The sequence below is a fragment of the Hypanus sabinus genome, chromosome 11 (genome assembly GCF_030144855.1).
Source record: "Hypanus sabinus isolate sHypSab1 chromosome 11, sHypSab1.hap1, whole genome shotgun sequence".
In the NCBI taxonomy this organism is placed as follows: Eukaryota; Metazoa; Chordata; class Chondrichthyes; order Myliobatiformes; family Dasyatidae; genus Hypanus; species Hypanus sabinus.
Genome location: NC_082716.1, coordinates 65,797,190 through 65,824,952, shown reverse-complemented (window position 1 = coordinate 65,824,952; position 27,763 = coordinate 65,797,190). Strand labels below are relative to the sequence as shown.

Genomic DNA, 27,763 nt, shown 5'->3' with positions numbered 1-27,763 from the left:
GAATTTCCTAGCAAATATCTCCTGAAAACAGTTAGTGTTCTCTTACTGTGTGCACTTCACTTTTTAACCCTATAAACCCTCCGGGGATTGTTTCTGTTACTCCAAATCTGTTTGGCCAAAAGCAGCTAGCTCATATCTAACTTTATTTTGCCCTCTTTCATGGAGTCATGGGACACTACAGCACAGATACAGGCCCGTTAGCCCATCTAGTCTGTACCAAACTGTTATTCTGCCGAGTTTCATTGACCAGGATCTGGATCATATCCCTCCATAATCCTCCCATCCATGTACTTATCTAAATTTCTCTTAAATGTTGCAGTTGAACCTACCTCCACCATTTCCACTGGCAGATCGTTCCACACTCTCACCACCCTCTGACTGAAGAAGTTTCTCCTCACGTTCCTGTAAATATTTAGCCTTAACCTATGACCTCTAGTACTAGTCTTGGCCAACCACAGTGGAAAAAGCCTGCTTGCACTTACCTTAAATATACCCCACATAATTTTATATACCTTTATTAAATTTCCTCTGGAAAATAACCTTCCCATATAACTCAAGTTCTTAAGTCCTGGCATCATACTTGTAAATTTTCTCTGTACTCTTTCAATCTTATCAACATCTTTCCTTTAGGTTGGTCCTAACATTTTATGGAACATAACATCCCGACTCCTGCACTCATTGCACTGATTTATGACGGACATGGGCCAAAAGCTCTCTTTACAACCCGATCTACCTGTGACACCGCCATTCTCTCATTCTGTTGATTCCTCCCACAGCCTCCTCTTCCCAAGGATTTTTCCATGCCACCCTTTCCCATGTCAACATGCTGCCCCTCGATGACTTGGGGGATACATAATCTTCCCTTTGGCTACATTTTGGTAGCAGAACCAATCATAACATTAACATGTGTTTAATGTAGTACCATTGATAAAAGTGTCCAAAGGCTGCCTGTCTAATATCAAATCAAACAAGGGTTACAACTTTAACTAAAAATTGAGAAAAATAAAGGCATTATTCTTGATCCTAAAAAAGTCTATTGTCTTTATCCATTTTCCGCTTCCTCCATAGCCTTTTTATTTACTTCAACAAATGCCATTTTCTATCCTGTTTCAACATGAGTTCTGGTTCTAGTTGTTTTCTGTCCTGTTTTCTCTTGTTGATGGGCAACATGTGTAATTCTCAAATTATATACATGCTTTTCTGTCTGTCCGATCTCTGCAGACCCCAAGCACTTCTACATCCTTTTTTAATCCAGACTGTGAGGCATCAAGACATTTAGTATTTTCTATCAGTTGAACAACTTTTTGGAATGATTTGCATGTCATCAATTCTTCTAAGAGTGCTGCACTGAAATATTTTTGAAAACCTTATAGAATTGCCGGTTTGGTGGGTTTTTAACGTTCAAGTCTTAGACAATGAAACTGTGATAGGTGGCTTGGAAAAGAGAAATAGATGAAATAATTGTGCCTTGCAAGTCTCTTAAGTTCCTAATATAGATCCTGATTTGAAGGTTTTCTTTTATTCTTAGGGAGGCTATAGAGTAATTAAAGTGATTTCTTGTGTATTGGGGAAAACATTTTGGAAAAGGGGATACTTTAAAAGGCATTATTGAAATTTTCTGGACTCTGAAGGGATTTGTTAAAATGGATCCAGACGAATTTGTTTCCCAATGAAACGGGGCATAGCTACAGGTACAAGTTTTAAAAGTGGAATAGTGAATGAGTTTTACTAAAAGGATAAGAGATTTGTGAAATCAGTCACCAGGAAGTTGTCAGAATGTGAATGGTGACATGTGATATTTGCATGTACTTCTATGAATGGATTAATTGATTTTAGTGGAATGTGAAACCACAATCAACCAAATAATGGCCAATAAATAGTGATTAGTAAAATATTTTGTTTGTTTAATTTTTAAGCGCCTTCTCTTCAGCAGTCTGGGTGTTTATTTTTATTCAGTCCCATGCTCGCTGCCTTGTGTTTGTCACCACATGATGCACTAGTAGGGTGGATTCTGTTGATAACCAAGTTGCCCAGGTGACACAGTGGCAACGGGAAAGCCTCCATGTAGCTGGGGTCTGTGCAGTATAGCAATACAATAACACGTATCTAAGAAACATGCTTTTGAATCTGACCTTGCTGCAGAAAGTTTAAGCATGAGGTTGCGAGGCTTCCATGGTGCCATTTGTTCCACTGTACTCAAGCTTTCTGGCCTCCAATTTAACTCCTATTAGACATAGTTCACGCACAGTTATTGAAGGCTTGAAATGAGAAATGTGATTTGCTTGGGGGGGGGGGGGGTGGAGTTCTCATTGTAATGTAGCACTACATTCACACCAAGCTAAAAGATGCGTCTTTTTATTTCCTTGACCCATTTGCGTTACATGCATTATTTCATTTGAATAACAAGCATTCAAATGAACTACTTTTGCCTCTCTTGCACCCTGCTTTCTGCTGGCCCCAAAGCCTGTCTGCAGTTCAAGGCCAAATGTGGCTCTTGTATGCCGCAACTTCATCTCAACAAACTCAACATGCAACTGAAATCAAATCAATGACCTTCCTAGCGAGACTATAAGTTATTTTAGCAATGTAACAACCTGTAAACACTGTTCATTTTCTTGAGGAAGATTTCTTTCCCATTAGTATTTCTCCTGCTGTAATATTTGTAAAGCGGACCTAGGTTTAAAGCTCTTTGAGCTCAGTTACAATATGTTAATATTATTCGCAGTTTCCAACTTCTCCTGGGTGGGTTTTGGGAAATCATTGTGTAAAATATTGCCGAACAAATCATGGAAAAAGTTGGGACGGGAGTGGAGGGAGAGACTGACAGTTTGAGCTGTGGTACGTGCTGAGTCAGCACAGAGTGCGATTGTTAACACTGAGGCCCCTGCAGTTGAAGCAGATGTGTTTATCGTGCCTCGTCATTGGCCATACTTTTCTGGTTGTCAGCTATTATGCACGGCACAGTATATCCATACCCTTGTGCATGATTGAGGGGCAACTAAAGAAAGGGACCAAGGCAAGCAACCTTCCTGTTTACAAATGAAATGGTAGAACAACTTGAAGTTAGCAGCAGGTCACAGAGTCTCATGCGAACTTGCCACATCCTTTAAAAGAAAACTGAAATGAAAGTTCCATTTTTCGGTTAGCAGTTGTGAAAATGCTGCTGTTATCCCACAGCTTTTGCTTAAAAAAAATGGATTCTGGAAGTGTGTGGGTCTGTAGCATTAGCAACAATATGAAACCACAAAGCATCAAGAACACTTAAAATAATAGCCCATTGAGAACATTTGTTTAAAATGCCTATTGCAGATGTATGTGGGTTGGAAACGAAGCATGGATTTTCCTCCAGTAATTTGAGAGAAAAATGTTAGTGTCGGGTGAAGCCAGACAGTGAGGTCTGAAATCAGCCACTTATGAATGTCCCGTGTCTGCTCCCTCCTTGTCTTTTGTTTTATTTTGTAATTATAGTCGTTTTTATGTTCTTATGCTGTACTGCTGCCACAACACAGTGAATTTTACAACATGTCAGTGATAATGAGCCTGATTCTATTTGATTTTTTTTTGGTCTGGCGGGGAGGATCTGCTGTGGATGTGACCTGAGCCTGTGGCCATGTCCCCACTGCAAGTGTACCGAGCTCTGCACCGGCTTTCAGAAGAGCCGTCGAGGCAAAGGGATCAGTTGCAATGAAAAGCTGAGTTAGTAATCGCCTAATGCTTGGAAAGTCCAGATAAAGCTGCCGTATGGGAATTCCCCTCGTTCGTGTGAGGGTCCCAGGTGACGATTTTCAGTCAAACGATGATTTGTTTAGTATGGAAGCGCACTAACGTGCACAGAGCCCTTCCACCCTTTAGTGGGATGATGCAGCTCTACCATGGGGGTCTCCCCTGGCTGGGTTGCACATTGTGGGGGAGAGTGTAGCTGGGCTGGGTTGAGATTAAGCTGTAGAGAACAGCAGTCTGAGGTGGCGTTAGGCCAGGGATGGAATGGAGATGCATTGTGAGTCATTGTGCACGTTGGACCAAATGATGTAGGCCGAGCAAGAGATAAGTTACTGCAGAATGAACTTAAGGAGCAGGTGAAGAAGTTAAAAAGCAGGACCTCGGGGGAAGTAATCTTTTGATTGCTTCCAGTGCCAAGTACCAGTAAGAACAGGAGGATGTGCCAGATGAGTGTGTGGCTGAAAAATTAGTGTGGGGGATTCAGATGTTTTGATCTTTGGGATTGTTTCTGAGGCAGTGACCTGTATAAGTGGGACGGGTTTCCTGGTGCAACCCGGTTGGCTTTAAACTAGGTTGTCAGGCGATTGATCTGTAGCATCAGGGAAGTAAATGAGAGACTGGAAAGTGATGCAAAAGTCACTGGCAGCCTTGAATAGATTTGACAATAGACAATAGGTGCAGAAGTAGACCGTTCGGCCCTTCGAGCCTGCACCGCCATTCTGAGATCATGGCTGATCATCTACTATCAATACCCGGTTCCTGCCTTGTCCCCATATCCCTTGATTCCCCTATCCATAAGATACCTATCTAGCTCCTTCTTGAAAGCATCCAGAGAATTGGCCTCCACCGTCTTCCGAGGCAGTGCATTCCAGACCCCCACAACTCTCTGGGAGAAGAAGTTTTTCCTTAACTCTGTCCTAAATGACCTACCCCTTATTCTTAAACCATGCCCTCTGGTACTGGACTCTCCCAGCATCTGGAACATATTTCCTGCCTCTATCTTGTCCAATCCCTTAATAATCTTATATGTTGCAATCAGATCCCCTCTCAATCTCCTTACTTCCAGCGTGTACAAGCCCAGTCTCTGTAACCTCTCTGCGTAAGACAGTCCGGACATCCCAGGAATTAACCTCGTGAATCTACGCTTCACTTCCTCTACAGCCAGGATGTCCTTCCTTAACCCTGGAGACCAAAACTGTACACAATGTTCCAGGTGTGGTCTCACCAGGGCCCTGTACAAATGCAAAAGGATTTCCTTGCTCTTGTACTCAATTCCCTTTTTAATAAAGGCCAACATTCCATTAGCCTTCTTCACTGCCTGCTGCACTTGCTCATTCACCTTCAGTGACTGATGAACAAGGACTCCTAGATCTCTTTGTATTTCTCCCTTACCTAACTCTACACCGTTCAGAGAATAATCTGCCTTCCTGTTCTTACTCCCAAAGTGGATAACCTCACACTTATTCACATTAAACGTCATCTGCCAAGTATCTGCCCACTCACCCAGCCTATCCAAGTCACCCTGAATTCTCCTAACATCCTCATCATATGTCACACTGCCACCCAGTTTAGTATCATCAGCAAACTTGCTGATGTTATTCTTAATGCCTTCATCTAAATCATTGATGTAAATGGTAAACAGCTGTGGTCCCGATATCGAGCCCTGTGGCACCCCACTAGTCGCCACCTGCCATTCCGAGAAACACCCATTCACTGCTATCCTTTGCTTTCTATCTGCCAACCAGTTTTCTATCCATGTCAATATCTCCCCCCCAATGCCATGAGCTCTGATTTTACCCACCAATCTCCTATGTAGGACCTTATCAAATGCCTTCTGAAAATCGAGGTACACTACATCCACTGGATCTCCCTTGTCTAACTTCCTGGTTACATCCTCGAAAAACCAATAGATTAGTCAAGCATGATTTGCCCTTGGTAAATCCATGCTGGCTCAGCCCAATCCTATCACTGCTATCTAGATATGCCACTGTTTCATCTTTAATAATGGACTCTAGCATCTTCCCCGCTACTGATGTTAGGCTGACAGGACGATAATTCTCTGTTTTCTCCCTCCCTCCTTTCTTAAAAAGTGGGATAACATTAGCTATTCTCCAATCCTCAGGAACTGATCCTGAATCTAAGGAACATTGGAAAATGCTTACCAATGCATCCGCAATTTCCAGAGCCACCTCCTTTAGTATCCTAGGATGCAGACCATCTGGACCTGGGGATTTGTCAGCCTTCAGTCCCATCAGTCTACTCATCACCATTTCCTTCCTAATGTCAATCTGTTTCATTTCCTCTGTTACCCTATGTCCTTGGCCCATCCATACATCTGGGAGATTGCTTGTGTCTTCACTAGTGAAGACAGATCTAAAGTGCTTATTAAATTCTTCTGCCATTTCTCTGTTTCCCATAACAATTTCACCCAATTCATTCTTCAAGGGCCCAACATTGTTCTTAATTATCTTCTTTCTCTTCACATACCTAAAAAATGCTTTTGCTATCCTCCTTTATATTCCTGGCTAGCTTGCGTTCGTACCTCATTTTTTCTCCCCGTATTGCCTTTTTAGTTAAGTTCTGTTGTTCCTTAAAATTTTCCCAATCATCTGTCCTCCCACTCACCTTAGCTCTGTCATACTTTTTTTTAATGCTGTGCAATCTCTGACTTCCTTTGTCAACCACTGTGGCCCCTTTCCCCCCTTTGAATCCTTCCTTCTCTGGGGGATGAACTGATTTTGCACCTTGTGCATTATTCCCAAGAATACCTGCCATTGCTGTTCCACTGTCTTTTCTGCTAGGATATCCATCCAGTTAACTTTGGCCAGCTCCTCCCTCATGGCTCCATAGTTTCCCCTGTTCAACTGACACCTCTGAGCTGCCCTTATCCTTCTCAAATTGCAGATAAAAACTTATCATATTATGATCACTACCTCCTAATGGCTCCTTTACTTCAAGATCGTTTATCAAATCCTGTTCATTACACAACACTAAATCCAGAATAGCCTTGTCCCTGGTCAGCTGTCGTACAAGCTGTTCCAAGAATGCATCCCGTAGGCACTCCACAAACTCCCTATCCTGGGGTCCAGCACCAGCCTGATTCTCCCAGTTCACCTGCATGTTGAAATCCCCCATAACTACTGCGACATTACCATTGCCACATGCCAATGTTAACTCCCTATTCAACTTGCACCCAATATCCATGCTACTGTGTGGTAGCCTGTAGACAACACCCATTAGAGTCTTTTTGCCCTTACTGTTCCTCAGTTCTATCCACACAGACTCTACTTCTCCTGATCCTATGTCCCCCCTTGCAAAGGACTGAATCTCATTCCTCACCAACAGGACCACCCCACCCCCTCTGCCCACATTTCTGTCCCTATGATAGCACGTATACCCTTGTACATTCATTTCCCAGGTCTGATCTCCCTGCAGCCATGTTTCCGTTATCCCAACAACATCATAGTTACCCATTCACACCTGAGCTTCAAGCTCATCCGCCTTATTTCTGACATTTCGTGCATTCAGATATAGAATTTTTAGCCCATTTCTCCTCTCTCTGTTTAAATCGCTGCCTATTGTGCTAAACCCAGCTCTCTGAACTCCTATCGGGCTATATGCCCCTTGAATTTTGTTGTCCTTCCTAAATTTACTTATTCTTTCTGCACATTTAACTCCATGTTCCGTCAGACCATCCCTCTGTACATGTGTCCTCCTTATCACTTGTTCTGCCTCACCTTTCTCTACTACACACTTAATATTCTGGAACCGTGTAGTCCCCACCTGTCCTTTATTCTTCATCTCGTTATCCTCTCTCACATTCTGGATCCCTGTCCCCTGCAAATTTAGTTTACCCCCCCCCCCCCACACACACACCTGAGCAGCACTAGCAAACTTTCCTGCAAGAATGTTAGTACCGCTCCAGTTCAGGTGTAAACCGTCCCGTCGGAACAGATCCCACCTTCCCTGGAACAAAGCCCAATTATCTAAAAACCTGAAGCCCTCCCTCCTGCACCATCCTCTCAGCCACGTATTAATCTGTATAATCCTTCTGTTCTTTGCCTCACTCGCATGTGGCACAGGTAGCAATCCTGAGATTGTTACCCTGGAGGTCCTGCCCTTCAGCTTCGCACCTAACTCCCTGAACTCACTACACAGGACCCCCTCACTCATCCTACCCATGTCGTTGGTCCCTACATGGACCACAACATCTGGGTTCTTGCCCTCCCTGTCGAGAATTACCTGCACCCGATCTGAGATGTCCCGGACCCCGGCACCAGGGAGGCAACATACCATCCGAGACTCCCGATCTTCCCCACAAAATCTCCTATCCGCCCCCCTGACTATAGAATCCCCTATCACTACCGCTCTCTTCTCTTCCCTCCTCCCCTTCCTAGTCGAGGGTCCAACCTCAGTGCCAGAGACAGGACCACTGCAACTACTTCCTGGTAGGTCATCCCCACCAACAGTATCCAAAACAGTATACTTATTGTTGATGGGAAAGGCCACAGGAGTGCTCTGCTCTCTCTGTCTGCTCCCCCTGCCTCTCTTGACTGTCACCCATTTGCCTACCTCCTGTCTTTTCGGTGTGACTACCTCCCGATAACTCTGATCGATCTCTGTCTCTGCCTCCCGAATGGAGAATGGCCAGGAATGGGCAATGCTTGACCTAGCTTGGAGTAATAGGCTGGAGCAATTGACTGAGGTGACAGTGGGGGAGTGCTTTGGGATCAGTGATTATAGTTTATTTAGTTTTAAAACAGTTATGGAAAGAGAAAGAACTGATTCACAGATTGAAATGTCTTGACAGTATGATTCAGGAGCTTTCAACAGTTGTTTGGAGGAGGTTGTTTGTAGCCAGAGGGTCGATAGACAATTGAGAGGCTTTTAAAGGTGAGATAGTGATAGTGAGCATTAGGGAATCCTGGATTATGAGGGATTTTGAGACCCTGGCCAGGAAAAAGGAGGCATGGGTCAGGTGCAGGGATCTGGAATCAAGTGAATCCCTGGAGTAGGACAAGAGATGCAGAAGTGTACTCGAGAAGGAAAAGGGGGGCATGAGATAATTTTGGCAGAGAAGATTAAGGATAATCCAGAGATTTTATATGTTAATGGAAAAGGTAACTCGAGAGAATAAGGCCTCTTAAAGACCACGGGGAATTTATGTGGAGTTGCAGGAGATATGGGCAAGGTCCTTATTCCTCCTCTGATCTTAGACATGAAGACATTGGAACTAGGAAAAGGTAAATGAGGAGGTCTTAGAGATGGGTTTAGAGGAGGAACCCGTCACAACCCTATATTTTCACAGTTTCTGGAAAGATTGCCAGGATCCCGGAGAAATACTAGATAAATACCATCCACAAGCCCTTAAGGAAGTTCAAATCCTAGTTTATGTGTGTTGAAGATGACCTGGGGCTCAGATCGGCTGGCATTTACTTGACTCCCTGGGAATGGGGGACTGTGTATATTTCCTTCCAAAAGTAAAAGGTAACATTTGAAAGCTCTGACTCCATTTGCCTGACTTTTGCCTGTTTTAATCTGTTATATTCAAAGTAACTGTATTATTGAAGGAAAATGTCACTATATACAACCCTGAGATTTATTTTACACACACACACAGTAGATCCAAGAAACACAATAGAATCAATGGAAGATCGCACCCAACAGGATGGGCAAACTATGTGCAAAAGACAATTGTGTAACTACAAAAGAGAGAAAAGGAAATGATGTTGCTACCACTCTGCACTATGTATCCTGGATAATTGTTATTTCCTGAGAGCCCTGAATGGGCAGCTTAGGGACCTATTATATCTTTTTGCAATAAATACTAAATTCTTAATTAAGTTGGGAAATGTATGATAATATATTTTGGTAAAAGGAATAATAATGTGGACTATTATCTAAATGGGGAGAAGGTTCAAACATCAGAGATGCAGAGGGACTTAGGAGTCCTCGTGCAAGACTCCCAGAAGGTTAATTTACACGTTGGGTCTGTGATAAAGAAAGCAAATGCAATGTTGGCATTTATTTCAAGGGGAATAGAATATAAAAGCAAGGGGAATCATGATGAGGCTTTATAAGACACTAATCAGGTTGCACTTAGAGTATTGTCAACAGTTTTGGGCACCACATCTCAGAAAGCTTATGTTATCATTGGAGAGAGTCCAGAGGACGTTCGCATTAATGATTCAGGAAATGAAAGTGTTTGGCAGCTTTGGTCCTGTAGTCACTGAAATTTAGAAGAATGGGGGGCTCTCATTGAAAGCTACTGGATGTTGAAAGGAGTAGAGAGGGTGGACATGGAGAGGATGTTTCCTTTGATGAGGGTATCCAAAACTAGAGGGCACAGCCTCAAAATTGAGAGCAGCCTTTTAGAACAGAGGTAAGGAGGATTTTTTTTTAGCCAGAGAGTAGTGAATCCATGGAATGCTCTGCCACAGAATATAGTGGAGGCCAAGTCCATGGCTATATTTAAGGAAACATTAAGGGTATCAAAGGATATGGCAAAAAAACAGGTGTATGGGGTTGAGAGGGATCCGGGATCTGCCATAGTAGAATGGCAGAGCAGACTTGATGGACTGAATAGCCTAATTTTCCTTGTAAGTCTTATGGTCCTATGGTCTAATTTAAGTTATCAGTTATAGTCAGGGGCCTTGAAGTAGGGTTTCGCCCTTACTGCGAGTTAAGTTTATGCTACATTTAGTCCTGTTGCTAAGTCGGGCAACCCCTTCCTCTCCTCTCAAAAGTGATATAGGAATTTGGGGAATTAACATTTTTTAAAAAGCCTTTATGTTTTGTAAAGAGTTTTTTTTAAATCCTTACAGGTGCATTAAAACATGACTGGCACTGTCTGCAGAGATGGTAACTACTCTGTCTTTGCCACCTGGGTTAAAGGGAAGTGAAAAGTGCTTTACGACAGTGTTTTCTTTCATCTCCAGCAGCAGTCTTTCCTTTTGCTGCTCTGGCTGCCATCAAAATGAAGGAAAATGCAGGAGGAAACACGTGACTTTAGTATGTGTGATCACGACCCCTGTGTTCTCCACCCCAGTGACTGTTGGCCCATTTTGAACACTTCTGTCAGGATGCTGTTTACCACCATCATTCCTACAGTCCTGATCGGAAAGCTACAGAACCTCGTCCTCTACCTCCCTCTGTATCTGGATCGCTGACTTCCTAACTAGAAAACCGCAATCTGTGCAAATTGGAAATAGCATCTCCACTTCGCTGACGATCTGCACTGGTGCACCACAGGGGTGTGTGCTTAGCCCACTGCTCTACCCTCTCTGTACCCATGACTGTGTGGCTAGGCACAGCTCAAATACTATTTATAAATTTGCTAATGATGCAGCCATTATTGGCAGAATTTCAGATGCTGTCGAAACGATGTACAGGAGCGACAGACCAGTTAGTTGAGTGGTGTTGCAGCAACAACCATCATCGACGTCAGTACGACGAAAGAGCTGATTGTGAACTTCAGGAAGGGTTAAACAAGGGAACACAAACCAATCCTCAGAGGGATCAGAAGTGGAGAGAGTGAGCAGCTTCAAGTTCCTGGGTATCAATATCTCTGAGGACCTAACCTGGTCCCAACATATCAATGCAGTTATAAAGAAGGCAAGACAGTGGCATATTTCAATAAGAGTTTGAGGAGATTTGGTTTGTCAACTAAAATACTTGATAACTTCTACAAGTGTTCCGTGGAGAGCATTCTGACAGGCTGCGTGCGTCACTGTCTGGTTGGGGGGCTACTGAAGAAGATTGAAATAAGTTGCAGAAACCGGTAAAATTAGTTGGCTCCATCTTGGCCACCAGCCTCCATAGTGTCCAAGACATCTTCAAGGATGGTACCTTAGGAAGGTGGCATCCATCATTAAGGATTGCCACCACCCAGGGCATGCCCTCTTTACACTGTTGCCACCGGGACGGAGATACAGAAACCTGAAACCACAGACTATGTGATTTGGGAACAGCTTCTTGCCCTCTGTCATCCAATTTCTACAAGTTCACAAATTTCACAACATATGCTGGTGTTATCAAACCTGAGTTTTGATTTTTATTTCACCTCTCCAGGACATCCTTGACTGTGTTTCTTAAGCCGAGAGACTGAGCTGTTGAGGCACAATGCCTGCTTTAGAACAGCAAAATTACAGCGTGTTTATCAATTGTGTAAAATACAGCTGGCAGTGATCATTCTTCAAATCTGTCAGCCTCCCCAAAACTGCAGTGACCTACAATGCTGGCTCACTTGGCAGTAATAATAGCTACAGCCTTCAACCTGTTACTGCTCAATGCAAGCGAGCTAGCTGCACTGCGGACTCGGGTAGTGATGTTAGTACCTTGATGAGCAGTTAAGTGTTTCACTGTCTTATGACCTGTGATGTGACATTTCAAAAAAATGCAATTACATTGTTAATTAATGAAGAAACATTTAACATATCTATGCACATAAATATATTAGTTTACAATAGGGGTGTGTGTGTGTGTGCGCGCAAGTTGTTCAGCAATCTTATAAAGGAGAAAACTGTCTTCAACAAGTGCTCTCTCCACCAGTTTATCTCCATCAGGATGTAAGTTAATTATTAAACTTCTGGATGTTTTCACTTTCCTCTTTCTTGTTTATTGTTTTATGCCCAACTCCAAGAGCACTACAGCACAAGTGCAGGCCCTCTAGGCCGATTTTTTACATCTCTGGTGCTCCTTTCACTTTGTCAATGACTGAACATCTGTCATAAGGTAAATGTTGGAAGTAAATTGATCTTGTAATACTAATTTTCTCCATATACATATACAGTGCCTTGCCTACTGAGTATTTTCAATATTTCTTTTCCCAATCTTCATAAAAAAGTAAACAGCATTTGTCTTTCTGTTCATAGTGTCCTCCAAACCATGTACTCATTTTGTGTTCAAGTTATACATTTGGCATATCATTAAGCTGAGGCATTCTATGTATACACGAGGTCTTCAGCTGTTCGGGGTTGTTATGCAGAACATAGCCTCTTAGTGCGTAGTGATGGCAGAACCTTAGACTGGACTGCTTCCCCACAACTCCTTTGTGTTAGCTGAGCCCAGCGTCAGTGCGTCCTGCAGCCTCAAACACAACATTCACCTACTGACATCCCGTTGTACTGGGGAACCAGCAAGTTTTGGGTTGATCAGAGTGCAATTTTCACTAAGCTGATGATCTTCCAGCAGCACTTGATGTTTGTCTTGGCGTGTATCCCTGGAAGCAGCTCTTGTACCAGAGAGTCTTCTGTTATGCAGCTGCTGGAGACACAGCTTGGCCTTTGCCAGACCTTCTCTTCAAAGGCACAATCTACAAAGAACTTGATCTCTCCCTCATTCCAGGCATCACGAAGGTGATGTGTGAGATTGACTGGGGGAAGGACCTGATGGGGAATGCTTCTCTCACTGCCAGCCAAGTGAGGTCTTGGTTCTTGCTGGAGAGTTCTGATGAGGAGGCTTTCTTATAAATGACCTGTAGAGTTACTTAGGAAACAGGAACTGTTTGTGCCCTTCTCCTGCATTTCTTGCTGACCACTGTCTAATGAATTTGTGATCCTCTGAAGGGTTTAATTTTTTTTTACAAAGAGCAGGTACTGCGGCACAATCCAGTTGCATGGAACATTGCGCAGTAACTAGGCCAGACCCATTTTTCACAATATTGGGGACACATAGAACCTCAACACACAGTGAAGTACTTGTGTACTTTTGTTCTGTGTATGGCTTGAACACACAAAGGTGGCTGTCAGGAATGAGGTAATGTTGGGTATGCATCCTCCCTGTTCAGTAAAAATGTGTATCACAAGCTATCTTGGAGCCCCAGGTGAAATAGAAGGTTGCTCGGGTGACAGCCACAGTGGAGGACCAGGCCGTAGGCCGCACCTGCACCAAGTACAGCAGACTGAGAGCACCTCGCGCCTGACGACCAGGCCGTGGGCCGCACCTGCACCAAGTACAGCAGACTGAGAGCACCTCGCGCCTGACGACCAGGCCGTGGGCCGCACCTGCACCAAGTACAGCAGACTGAGAGCACCTCGCGCCTGATGACCAGGCCGTGGGCCGCACCTGCACCAAGTACAGCAGACTGAGAGCACCTCGCGCCTGACGACCAGGCCGTGGGCCGCACCTGCACCAAGTACAGCAGACTGAGAGCACCTCACTCCTGACGACCAGGCCGTGGGCCGCACCTGCACCAAGTACAGCAGACTGAGAGCACCTCGCGCCTGACAACCAGGCCATGGGCCGCACCTGCACCAAGTACAGCAGACTGAGAGCACCTCGCGCCTGACGACCAGGCCGTGGGCCGCACCTGCACCAAGTACAGCAGACTGAGAGCACCTCGCGCCTGATGACCAGGGTCTTGCCTGCCTTCGAGAGGAAGCTCTGTTCCCATTTTTCCTATTTTATTTTGAGCTTGTTGATCTCATCCAGCTAGTTTTTGTGTCTCACCCGGCTCCTCTGAACCAGATCCTTAACACCTTCAGATAGTCAGACTTAGCATTGAAAAGAATGGAGGATCGATTGGACCAGTTGCCATAATGTATGGCCTTGTACTTCCTGCAGTGTCTCAAGTTGTTGAGGCAAACTGGTTGCAGATACTAATTTGTAAACTTAATGAGGATCTGAGCAGAAGATGATGAATAGTCCACGTACAAGCTGACTTTGATCTGAGCACACGCACTTTATCCTTCATGCCTGTATCTTACCTGACAGGTTCAGCAGAGAGTTCTACACAATTCACAATTAAATCATGAATCATGCAATGCTTTGTACTTGGTGTGGCTCTTTACAAAAGCTCTATTAAAATGCAAATCCAGTTTAGAAATATCTGCCAGCAGTAATGTATCCCAGTGTTAGACAGTGACAATGCTGTCCCTGTCAGTATTGTATCCCAGAGAAATACAGTGAATTACAGACCAGACACAGAAATATCCTGCAATCCTGATGAAGAAGCTTGATTAATCTGTTTCCTGCCTGATAATTTGGACTAATGATGTTTGTGAATAATAGTTTGATGCAATTCCTGTTTTCCTCCCCGAAACCTTTGAGGCCAAGTTGGAAAATATGCCCATCTTTAGTTCACTGCCCTGCCATCTGCCCATGCCTTGTATTTCTGTCTTACAATATTATATTTTAGTGCCTGCAGTATTTTGTGTTACAACATCTCCAAGCATATTTTGAAAAGCATTTCTGCTTCTGCCTAATGATGATTTTTATCAGAATGTTCTATTCAAAAGTCAACAGGTGGGACTCTGAGCCCCTGAAGCAGAGAAACTCAGAAGACTGTGTTCTAGGCCATTCAGAGAATAATATGACATTGAATCTGCCTGAATTTTTTGAACTAGTTTAATGCCTCGTTCTGGAAGAGCTGACTTTTCTGTTGTGTATTTGATATTTCAGTAATATTTGAGGAATTGTGTGTGTGTATATATATGATTCTTTTGTTTAAATAATTCATTGCAGGTTAAATGTATGTATATGTGAATTACATATGTTATCACACTACCAGGTGATATGTGCACACCCCACTTAAAGGAAACACAAAGTTAGACACACATTTTGGACTCTGATTCTTCCTTTGAATGTTTTGAAGTTACAAAGCATAACACGTTGCCATTCCTGAGCTGCATTTCCCAGCTCGATAACAGTAAATCCCTTTAGTTCACTACACCTGCCCGTCTCAGACACAAGTACAGTCTGGAAGCAGGCTGAGCCCCAAATGGTTAATCAGTGAATCTTGCGATGCATTGTGCTTGGTGTGGCTCTTTACGAAAGCTCTATTAAAATGCAAATCCAGTTTAGAAATGTTTTCCCAGCAGTAGTGTATCCTAGTGTTATACAATGATAATGCTGTCTGTCCCTGTCAGAACTGTATCCCATAGAAATACAGACATTTCCCACCATTAGTTACAGCCTGTTGTTGGAGAGACAAACGTACCTGTCAGACCCTGCACCTATCAATACTGTGCTGATGTGTTACACACTCAATGACATTTTATTAGGTGCCTCCCGTACCTAATAAAGTGGCCGCTGGGTCTATGTTCCTGCAGCAGCCCATCCATTTGAAGATTTGTTGTGTTGTGTGTTCGGAGATGTTTTTCTGCACATCACTGTTGTAACGCGTGGTTATCCGAGTTACTGTCACCATCCTGTCAGCTTGAACCAGTCTGGCCATTCTCCTCTGACCTCTCATTAACAGGGTGTTTTCATCCACAGTACTGTCGTTCACGGGTTTTTTTTTATTTTTGTTTTTTCAAACTCATTTCAATCACATTTCTTCCCATTCTGATGTATCATCAGAACAACAACTGAACCTCTTGACCATGTCTGCATACTTTTACGCGTTGAGTTGCTGCCACCTGATTGGCTGATTAGGTGTTTGCATTAATGAGCAGGTGTACCTAATAAAGCAAATATATTGACAGACCTTATCCACTACTAGCATACCCTAACGCTTTAGAGGCAGACCCATATCCATCAGGTTTGTATCCTGGTGTTACACAGTGACAAATCAGTGCTCACTTGTAGTATTCCCCATTATGGGCTAGAAATGGACCAATCAGTGGAAACGTACCTATTGTTGTATAGTGACTGACCTGTCATCACCAGAGCTATGGGCAGAAGATGAACTGCTGGAGGAACTCGATGGGTCAAGCAGCCTCTGTGGAGGCAAAGGGATGTTCAATGGCTCAGGTTAAGTCTTTGCTCTGGACTGAATCTGTAGAGGGAAAGACGAGACATTGGTTGATAGGTGATAGATGGAACCAGAGATGTGCCCCCTGTTGTAGAAACTACATACCCATCAGCACTGTACTGCAGTGTTTTTGAAATTTCAGCTCCCTTTCTCATTCCCACACTGACCAGACTGTCCTCTGCCTTCTCCACTGCCTCGATGAAGTAGGCTGGAAGAAGAGTACCTCATCATCTACTTTGCTTGCCTGAAAGCCACTGGTGTATACATTGAATTTAACAGCTTCAGGTAATTTATTGCCCCTCTATTCTATTCCTTTCCCATTCCCACCAGTCCAGCAGAGAGGGGTTCTCTCTTTACCTTTGTTCACATTTTTTCAGTCCCCATCCCTTCCCGCCTGCCTTTCTCCCACCTGGCTCCACCTGTCCGTTAATCCATATGTCAATCCAACTGTTTCTTCTCTCTGTGTTTCCTCTTCCCCTCCCTCTCCATCTACCCATCAGCACTGCCTTATCTAGTTCAACCTATCACATGTCCTGTGTCTGTATCCTCTGCCTGCCCTCAATCACAGTTCCTAATATTCTCCAAGATTCCTCCCCACTCTCATCCATTTCCACCCATCAGCCTCTGTCTGAATTCCCCCGATGACTATGGAGCACCATTTTGTCTATCATCTGCTCCTCATCTGGTTCCACCATCACCTACCCACCTCTGTGTCTCCCCTCTCCCTCACGTGTAGTTCTGGCTATCTTCTCTCTAAGCTTCAGTCTTGATGCAGGCACTCTTCAAGCAATGTCAACTCTTCCTTTGCCTCCACAGGTGCAGCTTGCCCAGTGAGTTCAGTTTGTATGTGTTCTTTGCTCGGGATGTCAGCGACTGCAGTCTCTGAGACCACAGAACTCTACCTGTTATTCTCCAGCCAGTGCTATGTAATGGAAAGAGGTTACCAGGTTATAGAGAAAAAGGTTCGAGGATGTGTTCAAAGTCTCCTGGATAAAATGCAAAATGGCAGAGAGCATGGCTTGGATGCTGGATGTTGCTTTCTTGTGCCAGTGCTCCCTTAAAGTGGCCAAACAGAGAAGGAGTATTTGAGAGCTTTATGTTCATGCACTGGAAGCACACAGAAGCTCTGTGTGGTTGGGGGAAGGAGTGATCCACCTTATAAAGCAGGGCTAGGCAACCTTAAGCACAAATGATTTTCTAGCATGAGTTATTCATTAATTTGAGGCAAAACATAACTAGATGTATTTCAATGGATAATTCCCATATTTCAAGTTTTTTATGGCATTTATCTGGCCCACCATCCACTCATTAATACGCGATCAGACCCACAGAGGCAAAAAGGTTGCCGACCCCTGTTATAAACTATTCCAATATCTGCCACAGGCCATGCTGTGGAAGAGTTTGTAGTTTCCATATTAGCCTCATCAGCCATTTCAGATCCCACAATGTCAGAGTGGGAGTAAGTGAATGACAGGTCTGATCTGACTAGTACAGTGCAGCTAGATTTGGAGCTTTATATTGACCTCCTTCAGTTTTTTTTTATAGCCAATTGGCGGGCAGGTGATCTGTTAGTTTTTTTTTGTGTGTGAGATCGGATTTGGGGTTTTGATGTTACTGTCACTGTTTGCTTCTGTGAGTGAGGTGGTCGGGGATTGTTGTTGTCACTTTTTTTCTGCTGGGGAAGGATTGGGGATTGTTATTGACCCTGTTTTTTCTTGCAGGGGAGTGGTGGGGGAGTTGATGCTGTTGTCGCTATGTTTTTTCTACAGGGGAGGGATTGTGGGATTTTGGGCCTTGCAAATTTTGTTTCTTTTTCTTTTTGGTGCTGTGGATGTTAATTGGTGTGTTTTTTTTTCGACAACTCCCTGGTCCTTCTGTATTTTTTTCTATATTCTTTTTTTCCCAGAGAGTGGTGAATCTGTGGAATTCTCTGCCCAGGGAAGCAGTTGAGGCTTCCTCACTAAATGTATTTAAGATACAGTTAGATAGGTTTTTACATAGTAAGGGAATTAAGGGTTATGGGGAAAAGGCAGGTAGATGGAGCTGAGTTTACGGACAGATCAGCTATGATCTCATTGAATGGTGGGGCAGGCTCAATAGGCCAGATGGCCTACTCCTGCTCCTATTTCTTATGCATGTAATGGCTTTCTAGAGAAGACAAGTATCAGAGTTGTATTGTATTTGAGAATAAAATAAACATTTGAACCTTTGGAGCAAGAAGTGGATCTTGATGTGGGATCTGGGGTTCTGATATGGTTCCTAGATAACCTGGCATCAGAGAAATGTGAGAGAAATCCTGAATCCTGTCTGCAACCATGTTCTCCCAACCTCCACCTGCTTCTGCCTGATGATGCCGGGGTGTGCTTCCTTCAAAGAGTTGTGGCTGCCCGTTGTTTCCAGGAATTGCTGGTGTGGTAGGCTGATGGAAGGGGTTGCTTGCTCGATGAGTGATCAGATATAGCAGACTTCAATAGCAAGACATTTATGACTTGTCGCCCACAAGTCAAGCCTCATATGTTAGCTTTGTGGCACGCTTGCAAGAGTAACCGACAGAGCATTAAGCTATAACTGACTCTTACTGTGGATGGGCCAGCATGGACTACGTAGCCCGAGGATCTTCAACATATCTCTACATCAGGCTGTCCACCAAATCAAGTCAGTACCTACTGTTCACCAGTTTCGGCCTGTAATCTTTCGGTGTGTAGGTGCAGCTGGTTCCTGTATAGAACTTGATAGTTATCCATAATAGGAATAAATATTAATGAATTTATTATTATGTTGTCCAGTCCCTTGTTTTGAGCCAGTGGAAATGTTACCTAGTCTGATTAAGTTGAAGTTAGAGCTCTGGGGGGAGAAAAGTAACTGATTACTGATCTTGCATTTTTTTTTTGGTAAGTTTTCCTGGTTTGGAATATAGATCAGACATAATTGCTATTTTTTTGAGAAAGTTTGTGTAAAGTGCCAGCAGTTTACAACGATGTTGCAAACTCCATTTACTACTTGTACCTATTAAATGAGTGTCCATTCATCAGGGAATCCTTCAGAAGCGGTACCCTTCACACGTGAAACTTGGGCTGATGCGTGTCCTTTCCCCCCAAGGAATATTTAAATGAAGCCTGCCTGCTTTTTATGCAAATGAAACACTTGACAGAACTTTGGTTTAATGAATGCTCAACTTGATTTTCGTTTTCATAGTGTTAACTGTTGGGTATTCTGCTTACTAAACAGCTAAGAACACGTGTGCAGCAACGCATTTTACTTGTGACAATGGAGAATGCATCTCGGGGAACTGGCGCTGTGACGGAGAAGAAGAATGTACAGATGGTTCGGATGAGGCCGATAAATTGTGCAGTAAGTAACATGTTTAAAGAGACGTTTATTGAATTATGCCACAATCTGGGAAAAAAAATGACATTGTGTTAAATATCAAGGTAGCTGGTTGTCTCTGTGAATTCACACTAATTTTTTAACTATAAAATAGAGGAAAGTTCGAGTGAGTATTTAGTAGAATTCATTTCTTAATAACACTGGGGTATGGTGGGAGCCGAAGCTTGTGAGTATCAGTGTTGGATGCGAACCAAAACAATACATGTCGTGGTATTATGGTTGAAGCTGTTCCTGTCCTTGCCTACTTTCCAACTGTGTACATTTTCCAGCAAGATATGAAACGAGCAGGAAATTCCTGAAATAGCATCACTGTTACAGGTTACTGATCCTTAGAAATGTTTTCATCTGTTTCCAGATGTTGGAAATTTGAGACCAGTTTTTGCTTCAATTCCGACATGATTTACTGACCAGGTGTGCATGTCCTTGCTGCATTTTTCTTTCTGGCCAGTTGTGCAGGTGTGGTGATGGTTTGAATTATCTCATTCCGTGTAGACTAGGGAATCCGCTCTGGGACCTCCCTGGTTTATATGGCTTGGTTTGACTCTTGGATGAATATTTTCAGCATGAATTATGCAGCTAAATTTAGTTGATTTTAGTGATCTGTATTGAGTAATAGGAAATATTGTTGGAGAGTAAGGGCAGGTTGTTAAAGAACCTTTTGTCTTGTGGATTTTTCTGTGTAAGGCCCATCCTCTTGTATGCTTCAGTGAGAGCAACAATTATGGCTTGGCGTTTGGCCTCGAGGGCATATCAGTACAAACACTGACAACGTTCTGCAGTCTGACAACTGAGGCTCTGATGAACTTGAATCTGGAATGTAGTTACTGTAGGTCGACACTTTCATGTTAGTTCTGATCCTGTGCCAGGATTGTTGGTGAGGTGCAGAATGAACAGGGGGATACAAGTGTCAAGACAATGATAGAGCTTTGTTTGACACTGGTCTTCACTGAGGATGGCTCTATTGTAGACTCGTTGTTTACAGCCCACAATGGTGTGGCTAGTCACAGCTCAAACAGTGTTTATAAATTTGACAATGACACAATTATTGTTGGCAGAATCTCAAGGAGGCATACAGGAGGGAGATAGATCAGGTGTTGTAGGACCAAGTAGGCCAGTAGGACATTTTGCACTACTTAATAAATAGAAGTTAAATATAAACACTGTTATTTATAGTCCTGATGAAGGGTCTCGGCCTGAAACGTCGACAGCGCTTCTCCCAATAGATGCTGCCTAGCCTGCTGTGTTCTACCAGCATTTTGTGTGTACTGTAATTTATAGTTGGTTTTTATTATTATGTATAGCAATATACTGCTGCCTCAAAACAACAAATTTCATGACATTTGCCAGTGATATTTATCCTAATTTTGATTCTGATTCTGAGTCATGCCTTTTGTGGTATTGTAAGGGATGTATAAGATGGAGGAAAACTTCTGTTGGTAGCCTAATTTGAGAAGAATGCTCTACAGTCCCTTGGACTAACAGAGTGAATAGCTTTATCAAGGTCAATAAATCTCCTCGCTGCATTTCTCTTAAATGTGCGGTGAAGATCCTGTCAGCTGCGCCATGACATGGACTCTATCACCTCCCCTTGGAACCACTCCTCCTTCCCTTTTTCCCATGGTCCACTCTCCTCTCCTATCAGATTCCTTCTTCTCCTGCCCTTTATCTTTCCCACCCACCTGGTTTCGCGTGTCACCCTCTAGCTAGTCCTTTTTCCCCTTCTTATCTGTTTTATTCTGGCATCTTCCCCCTTGCTTTCTGTTCCTGAAGAAGGGCCTCAGCTTGAAATGTTGTCCTGACCGGCTGAGTTCCTGCAGCATTTTGTGTGTGTTGCTCTGGATTTCCAGCGTCTGGTAAATCTCCTGTGTTCTTAATCCAAGCTGATTAACTGGTACAGCAGTACTTTAAAATGGGAGGAGCGTGTTTGAGAAGAATCCAAGCAGTGGCATTTTCTGTGGTCAGCATCAGCCATCCTTTCCTGTCCTTTCTTCAAAGTGATCACGATTATGGCATCTCTGAGGACCCCAGTTTACTTCTCACTTTTCAGATGTTGAAAATTGGATTATGTGTTTGTGAACTTCACCAGGATACCGTTTGCTCTTGAAGCCTTGTTGACTTTAAACTGGGATATGGCCTTCTTGGCAGAGTGATGTTGAGATTAGGCTGCTGTAGAGTTGAGAGTGCTCACAGCAAGGATGAAGAGTTTGTTGATTCTTCCTTCCAGTGGGTATTGTCTTCCTTGATAAGCTCACCTTTGATCTTGGTTCTGACTGCAGAGGAGCCTTGAATGTTTATGCCACATGCGGTCTTGCTGGCACTGAATAATCTTCATGTGGCACGCTGTTGGTCAGTAGCTGAGCCTCCTGCACCGGACTCCCAAAACATACACTCTATCCTGAGTGTTATGCAATGAAATTGCCGAATGAATAAAGGGAAAGACTAAAGAATGTATTCAAAACTGTTTCACAATGCAATGTCGTGTAGATCCCTGGCCCAGTCTGGCTCAAAGTAGAGAAGGAGTGTTCAGAACGCTATTAAGAAATGCAAGTCGTCCAAGTGTTTGGACCAACCTAAGGACCTGTGAAGATGGCAGGAAGAGTGCAACTGCCTCCTCCCTCGTATATGGAAGATTGGCACCCCCCGCCAGACACAGCCTGCGTGGACACAAGTAATCCTCTATCCTGAGGGATGATCTATGAAGAAGAAGGGGGAGAAGGAGAAGATCATCAACAATAGTCAGAGCCAAGAAGAAGCAGTGGAAAGGGTAAGCAGTTTCATGTTCTTGGGTGTCAGTGTCTCTGAAGATCTATCTAATCCCCAGACTATTGATGCAATTATGAAGAAAGCATGCCAGCTAAATCCTATATTTCATTTGGAGTTTGAGGAGACCTGGTATGTCAGCAAAGACTCTAGCAAATTTCTACAGATGTGTTGTGGAGAGCATTCTAACTGGTTGCATCACTGTCTGGAGTGGAGGAGTCACGGCATAGGATCAGAAAAAGCTGCAGAGGCTGCAAACTCAGCCGGCTCCACCACAGGCACCAGCTTCCTAGCGTCAGGGACATCTTCAAAAGGCAATGCCTCAAGATGGTGACATCTATCATTAAGGAACTCCATCACCCAGAATATGACCCCTTCTCATTGCCTGTCATCAAGGAGGAGGTACAGGAGCCTGAAGAGACATGCTGATACTTTTAGGAACAGCTTCTTCTCCTCACCATCAGATTTCTGAATGGACAATGAACCCATGAACACTCCTTCACTAACAAGAGAAAATCTGCAGATGCTGGAAATCCAAGCAACACACACAAAATATTGGAGGAACTCAGCAGGCCAGGCAGCATCTATGGAAAAGAGAACAGTCAACATCCTGTCCTACTGATGGGTTTTGGCCTGAAATGCGGACTGTACTCTTTTCCGTAGATGCTGCCTGGCCAGCTGAGTTCCACCAGCATTTTGTGTAGGTTACACAACCTTGCTGTTTTTTTTCTGATTTTGTTCTTTTTTCACCTCCTATTTAATTTTTAAAAATATATATCTTATTGTAATTTATAGTTTTTTTTATTATGTATTGCATTGTACTGCTGCCTCAAAACAACAAATTTCATGATGTATGTCAGTGATATTAAACCTGAATCCGATTCAAAGCTAATATTGTGGCAGCAACTCAATGCAGACGTGGCCATGAACACTACTTCACTGTGTTTGCTCTCTTTTTGCATTACTCATTTATTTTAATTTTTTAATGTACTTTATATGTCTTGTAGCTTTTAGTATTTTTTAATGTATTGCAATGGACTGCTGCTGCAAAAGAACACATTTCCTGACAGTGATATTAAACCATGATTCTGATTGGGTGGTTAACTGATTACTTCACTATTGCTGGTGAAGAGCTCTGCTGGAGTACATCTTCAGTGCAGCTGTTACAAAGGCATTGGTTTTCATGGTACTAACCAGTCCAAAAGAACTAAATGAGGAAACCCTAATGAAATTAGTTTTTCCTTTAATTGATTCATTTGGAAAGATTTGGTTTTGCATTTCCATCTCCTTTATCAATTAATATTTAATCAGGGATAGTCAGCATAGGGAACTCAGCAAGTTCTGTGGGAAGAAAAGAATTTTTGACATCTTGGATCAAAACTATGCATCAGAACTGGGGTCAATTCCTTTCTACCTACAGCTATTGCTCGTCTTGTTGAGTGTTACCAGCATATTGTTTGTGGCTCCAGATTCCAGCATCTCTTTTCCCTTGTAACTCCATAGATTTCTGAGAGGGAAATCTAGTCTCATTAATTTGATTGAGATTTTGTAGGGTAACTAAGAAGATTTTTGAAGGCATCGTCTATATGGACTTCGGTTGGGCTTTGGAAAGGTTTTGCATGATAGTTTGGTCCAGAAGGTTAAGGAACATTGCATCCAAGGTGACCTAGCTAATTGGATACAAAATTGGCTTGTTAACAGGAGGCAGATGGTAGTGTTGAAGCCTGTGGTTGCAGCAGAGAGAATTCAGAGGAGATTCACTAGGATGTTTGAACTGGAAAGAAATGGGGTGAGATTCGATAGGCTAGGCTTGTTTCCTCATGACTGAAAGACGCCATGGGGAAACATGACTGAAATGTATAAAATTATAGAAGGTATGGAGTAGAAAATCAGGACCTTTTTCTCATTACAAGTATATCAAAAATAAAATAATAAAGATCTAAGGTGAGAGGAAATAGTTTTAATGTAGAATTAAGGTGATAAAGTTTTGTTTGATATCTGGAATTCGCTGACAGAAGAGATGATGAAATCAGATACGTTTCAGAGATATCTTGGGCAAGCACTTCAACAGGCAAGGCATAGAGTGATACAGGCCAGTCATGTAACATGGATGGATTAGATCCGTGAATGAACCAGCATGTGTTAAGAGTGTCTTCTTATCAGATCAATTCTGAGAATGAGGCAGGTATGCATGTGGGTGTTTGATAGCGTGGTGAATTGATTGGGCCCCCTACGCACGGAAAGTGCTTTCTGTTGGTGCTGACTTTCGAGTGCACGTGCTTTTTGTCTCTGCAGGCCCAGTTTGTTGCTCCCATGATCTAAGTTGCCAGCGTGTACTGTTGCTAACATGACTCAGTAAATACCTTTAACTGCTGCTTGCCCCACACTTTCAGTATGTAATGAAGCGGCCTTTTCTGTGCTGTACGTGTCTGTGACCTGAAGCTTATCTTCTCCTCTCTATTCACCTGCCTTGTGGTTATTGCCTTGGGCTATTGATGAGGGAAGACATCTGCATTCTGTCCCATAAAAGCTAGGGACTGCTGAGCTTTTAATTTTGATTAGTTACCAAGATTTTGAGTCAGTGGCACAACACTGTATTAACATGATGCTGGCAGTGAAGAAAGTCACGTGACACTTTGCCAACCAGTGGAAATCTGTTCGGGCAAGGTCCTGAATTGATGGTTGACAACCATATGCATGATACCTTGTTCTGGGTTTAATGATGACTGTCCCTGTGTACTAGCAGAGTAAATTTATGCTGAGGGTGGCAAGTCAGATAGAAGCTGGGATCTCCAGCCAATCTTACAAACTAGCTTCTACCCAGAGTGCACACAAAATGCTGGAGGAATTCAGCAGGTCAGATAACATGTTAGGATGCAGAATGACTTTGGTATGGATGTACAAAGTCCAACTCTCTTCAGACTCCTCAGAAAGTAGAGGCATTGGTGAGCTTTCCTGACTGTGTCTTCTGAACCATGAAAGGTTATGCATTTGCAGGAGTTTGAAACTTTTGGAAACATCCTCTCCACCCTTCTATTCTCCTCTTACAAACCCAAATGACTGTAATGTTCTGAGCATATCAACCTAGTTTGCAGCTGGCTACAGTTCATGAGCTGTTTGTTGTCTGGGCATCTGTAGCAATGCTGTAGCCTGAAGCTAGCAGTGATGTTGGTGATGAACTGTCTTGTGGTGATAAATTTGTAGCACACACTAAGAGCTGGAAGAAGACGAACAGGTCAGGCGACGTCAGGCTGAGACCCTTCATCAGAACTGGAAAGGAAGGGGTTGAAGCTGAAATAAGGTGAGGGGTGGGGAGGAATAGACGCGTGCTGGTGATAGGTGAGACTGGACCAGGGAGAAGCTGGGGGAGGGGGGAATGATGTGAGACGCTGGGAGGTGATAGGTGGAAGAGGATAGGGTTGGAGGTGGGGAGCCGGAGGGAGGTGATGGGCAGCTCATGAGAGTGGGGTGGTGGGGGGGAGAGGAGAAGGGATGAGGGGGCTGCCAGAATGGGGAAGCAAAATGAAAAAAGAGGTGGAAAGAGAGGAGTCATTACCAGAAGTTGGAGAAATTGATATTCGTACCATCAGGTTGGAGACTACCCAGTTGGAATATGAGCTGCTGCCCCTCCAATGTGCATTTGTCCTCATTGTGACAGTAGAGGAGGCCATGTTGGAATGGAAGTCAAATTAAAATGGATGGCCACCAGGAGATGCTGCCTTTTGTGGCAGACAGAAAAGATTCTTGATAAATCTGCTTCTGGTCTCACCAATGTAGATAGGGCTACACTAGGAGCATCAGAAATAATAAATGGCCCTGATAGACAGTGGCGCTTCGCCTGTGAACCTGATGATGTGCGGGTTATGGATGCTTGGTGGTGAGGACAAATGTAAGGGTTAAGAGGAGAGGAAATGAAGGAGATACAGGTGAGGGCAGCATCTATAGTGGAGGAAGGGAAATGCTGATTTTGGAAAAAAGTGACATCTCGGATATTCTAGAATGGAAAGCCTCATCCTGAGATCAGATTTAGAGGAAATAAGAGAAGAGAATAGTCTTCTTACAAGTGACAGGTGAGAAGAGGCATAGTCTAGATAACTGAGAGTCAGTGGGTTTGTAAAAGGTGTCCGTAGATAACTTGCAGAGGCGGAGACAGAACACTCAAGGAAAAGGAGAGAGGTGTCAAAGATGGACCAAGTAAATTTGAGGGCAGGGCAAAAGTTGGAGGCAGAGCTGACAAAATGAAAGAGCCCAGCATGGGTGTAGGAAGCAGCATCGATGCAGTCGTCAGAAAGAGTTGGGGAGTGTTATCAGTGTAGGCTTGATACATGCGCTGTTGCACGATTGAAAAGGCAGGCATAGTTCAGACCCAGGCGAGTACCTTGGGTTTGGACAAGGTGTGAGGAGCCAAAACAGAGAATGTTGAGGGTAAGTACACACTACTCTACTCTACTGCCACAAGGAAGCCAAACTCAGATTGGGGAAGGAACACCTCATATTTCATCTGGGTAGTCTCCAACCTGATGGTATTAACATCAATTTTTCCAACTTCTGGTCATCACCCCCCTCTTTCCCTACTCCCCTCTCTTTCTTGTTTTCCCCCTTCTGATGGCCCTCTCACCCCTTCTCCCAGCCCACATGACCTGCCCATCACCTCCCTCCAATTCCTCACCCCCTTCCCTTTACTCCACTGTCCTCTCCAATCAGATTCCTCCTTCCTCGGCCTTGTCAACCTCTGACCTCTGAGCTTCTCCAATTGTTCCCCTTTTCCCCAGCCGCCCAGCTTCCCCTTCTGCTGGCCTCGCCTATCATCCGCCAGCTTGCACTTCTCTACTTCTTCTCCCCCCCCCCACCTCCTCATTCTGGTTTCTACCCACTTCCTTTCCAGTCCTGATGAAGGGTCTCAGCCTGAAGCATTGACTCTTTATTCCTCTCTTTAGACGCTGCTTACCCTGCTGCATTCCTCCATTATTTTATGTGTGTTGGTTACAAATTCCAACATCTTCTGAACCTTTTGTATCTAGAACCTACCCAGGAAGCACGTGGGTGGGACATGGGGTGAGGTATAGGGTGTTATATTATTATTTTACTCTTGATACTTTCATTATGTCTTTTTAGACAAAGAATTCTTAAACTGAATTATAGTAGTTGTTTAACTTCATTTGATAATGTATTGCAGTAATAAATAAGCTGAATGCATTTAAC

The 27,763-nt window shown here is 43.6% G+C and overlaps 1 protein-coding gene across 6 annotated transcripts in view; it reads left to right on the top strand.

Moving 5' to 3' along the window:
* The window catches only part of lrp8 (low density lipoprotein receptor-related protein 8, apolipoprotein e receptor), a 136,590-nt gene that overhangs the window by 64,477 nt on the left and 44,350 nt on the right, over nucleotides 1–27,763 (top strand). For all 6 annotated transcript variants that reach the window (XM_059984578.1, XM_059984577.1, XM_059984579.1 and 3 more), the window contains one exon: nucleotides 19,643–19,765. In XM_059984578.1, the coding sequence (XP_059840561.1) occupies nucleotides 19,643–19,765 (123 nt within the window). The remainder of the gene's footprint in view (nucleotides 1–19,642; nucleotides 19,766–27,763) is intronic.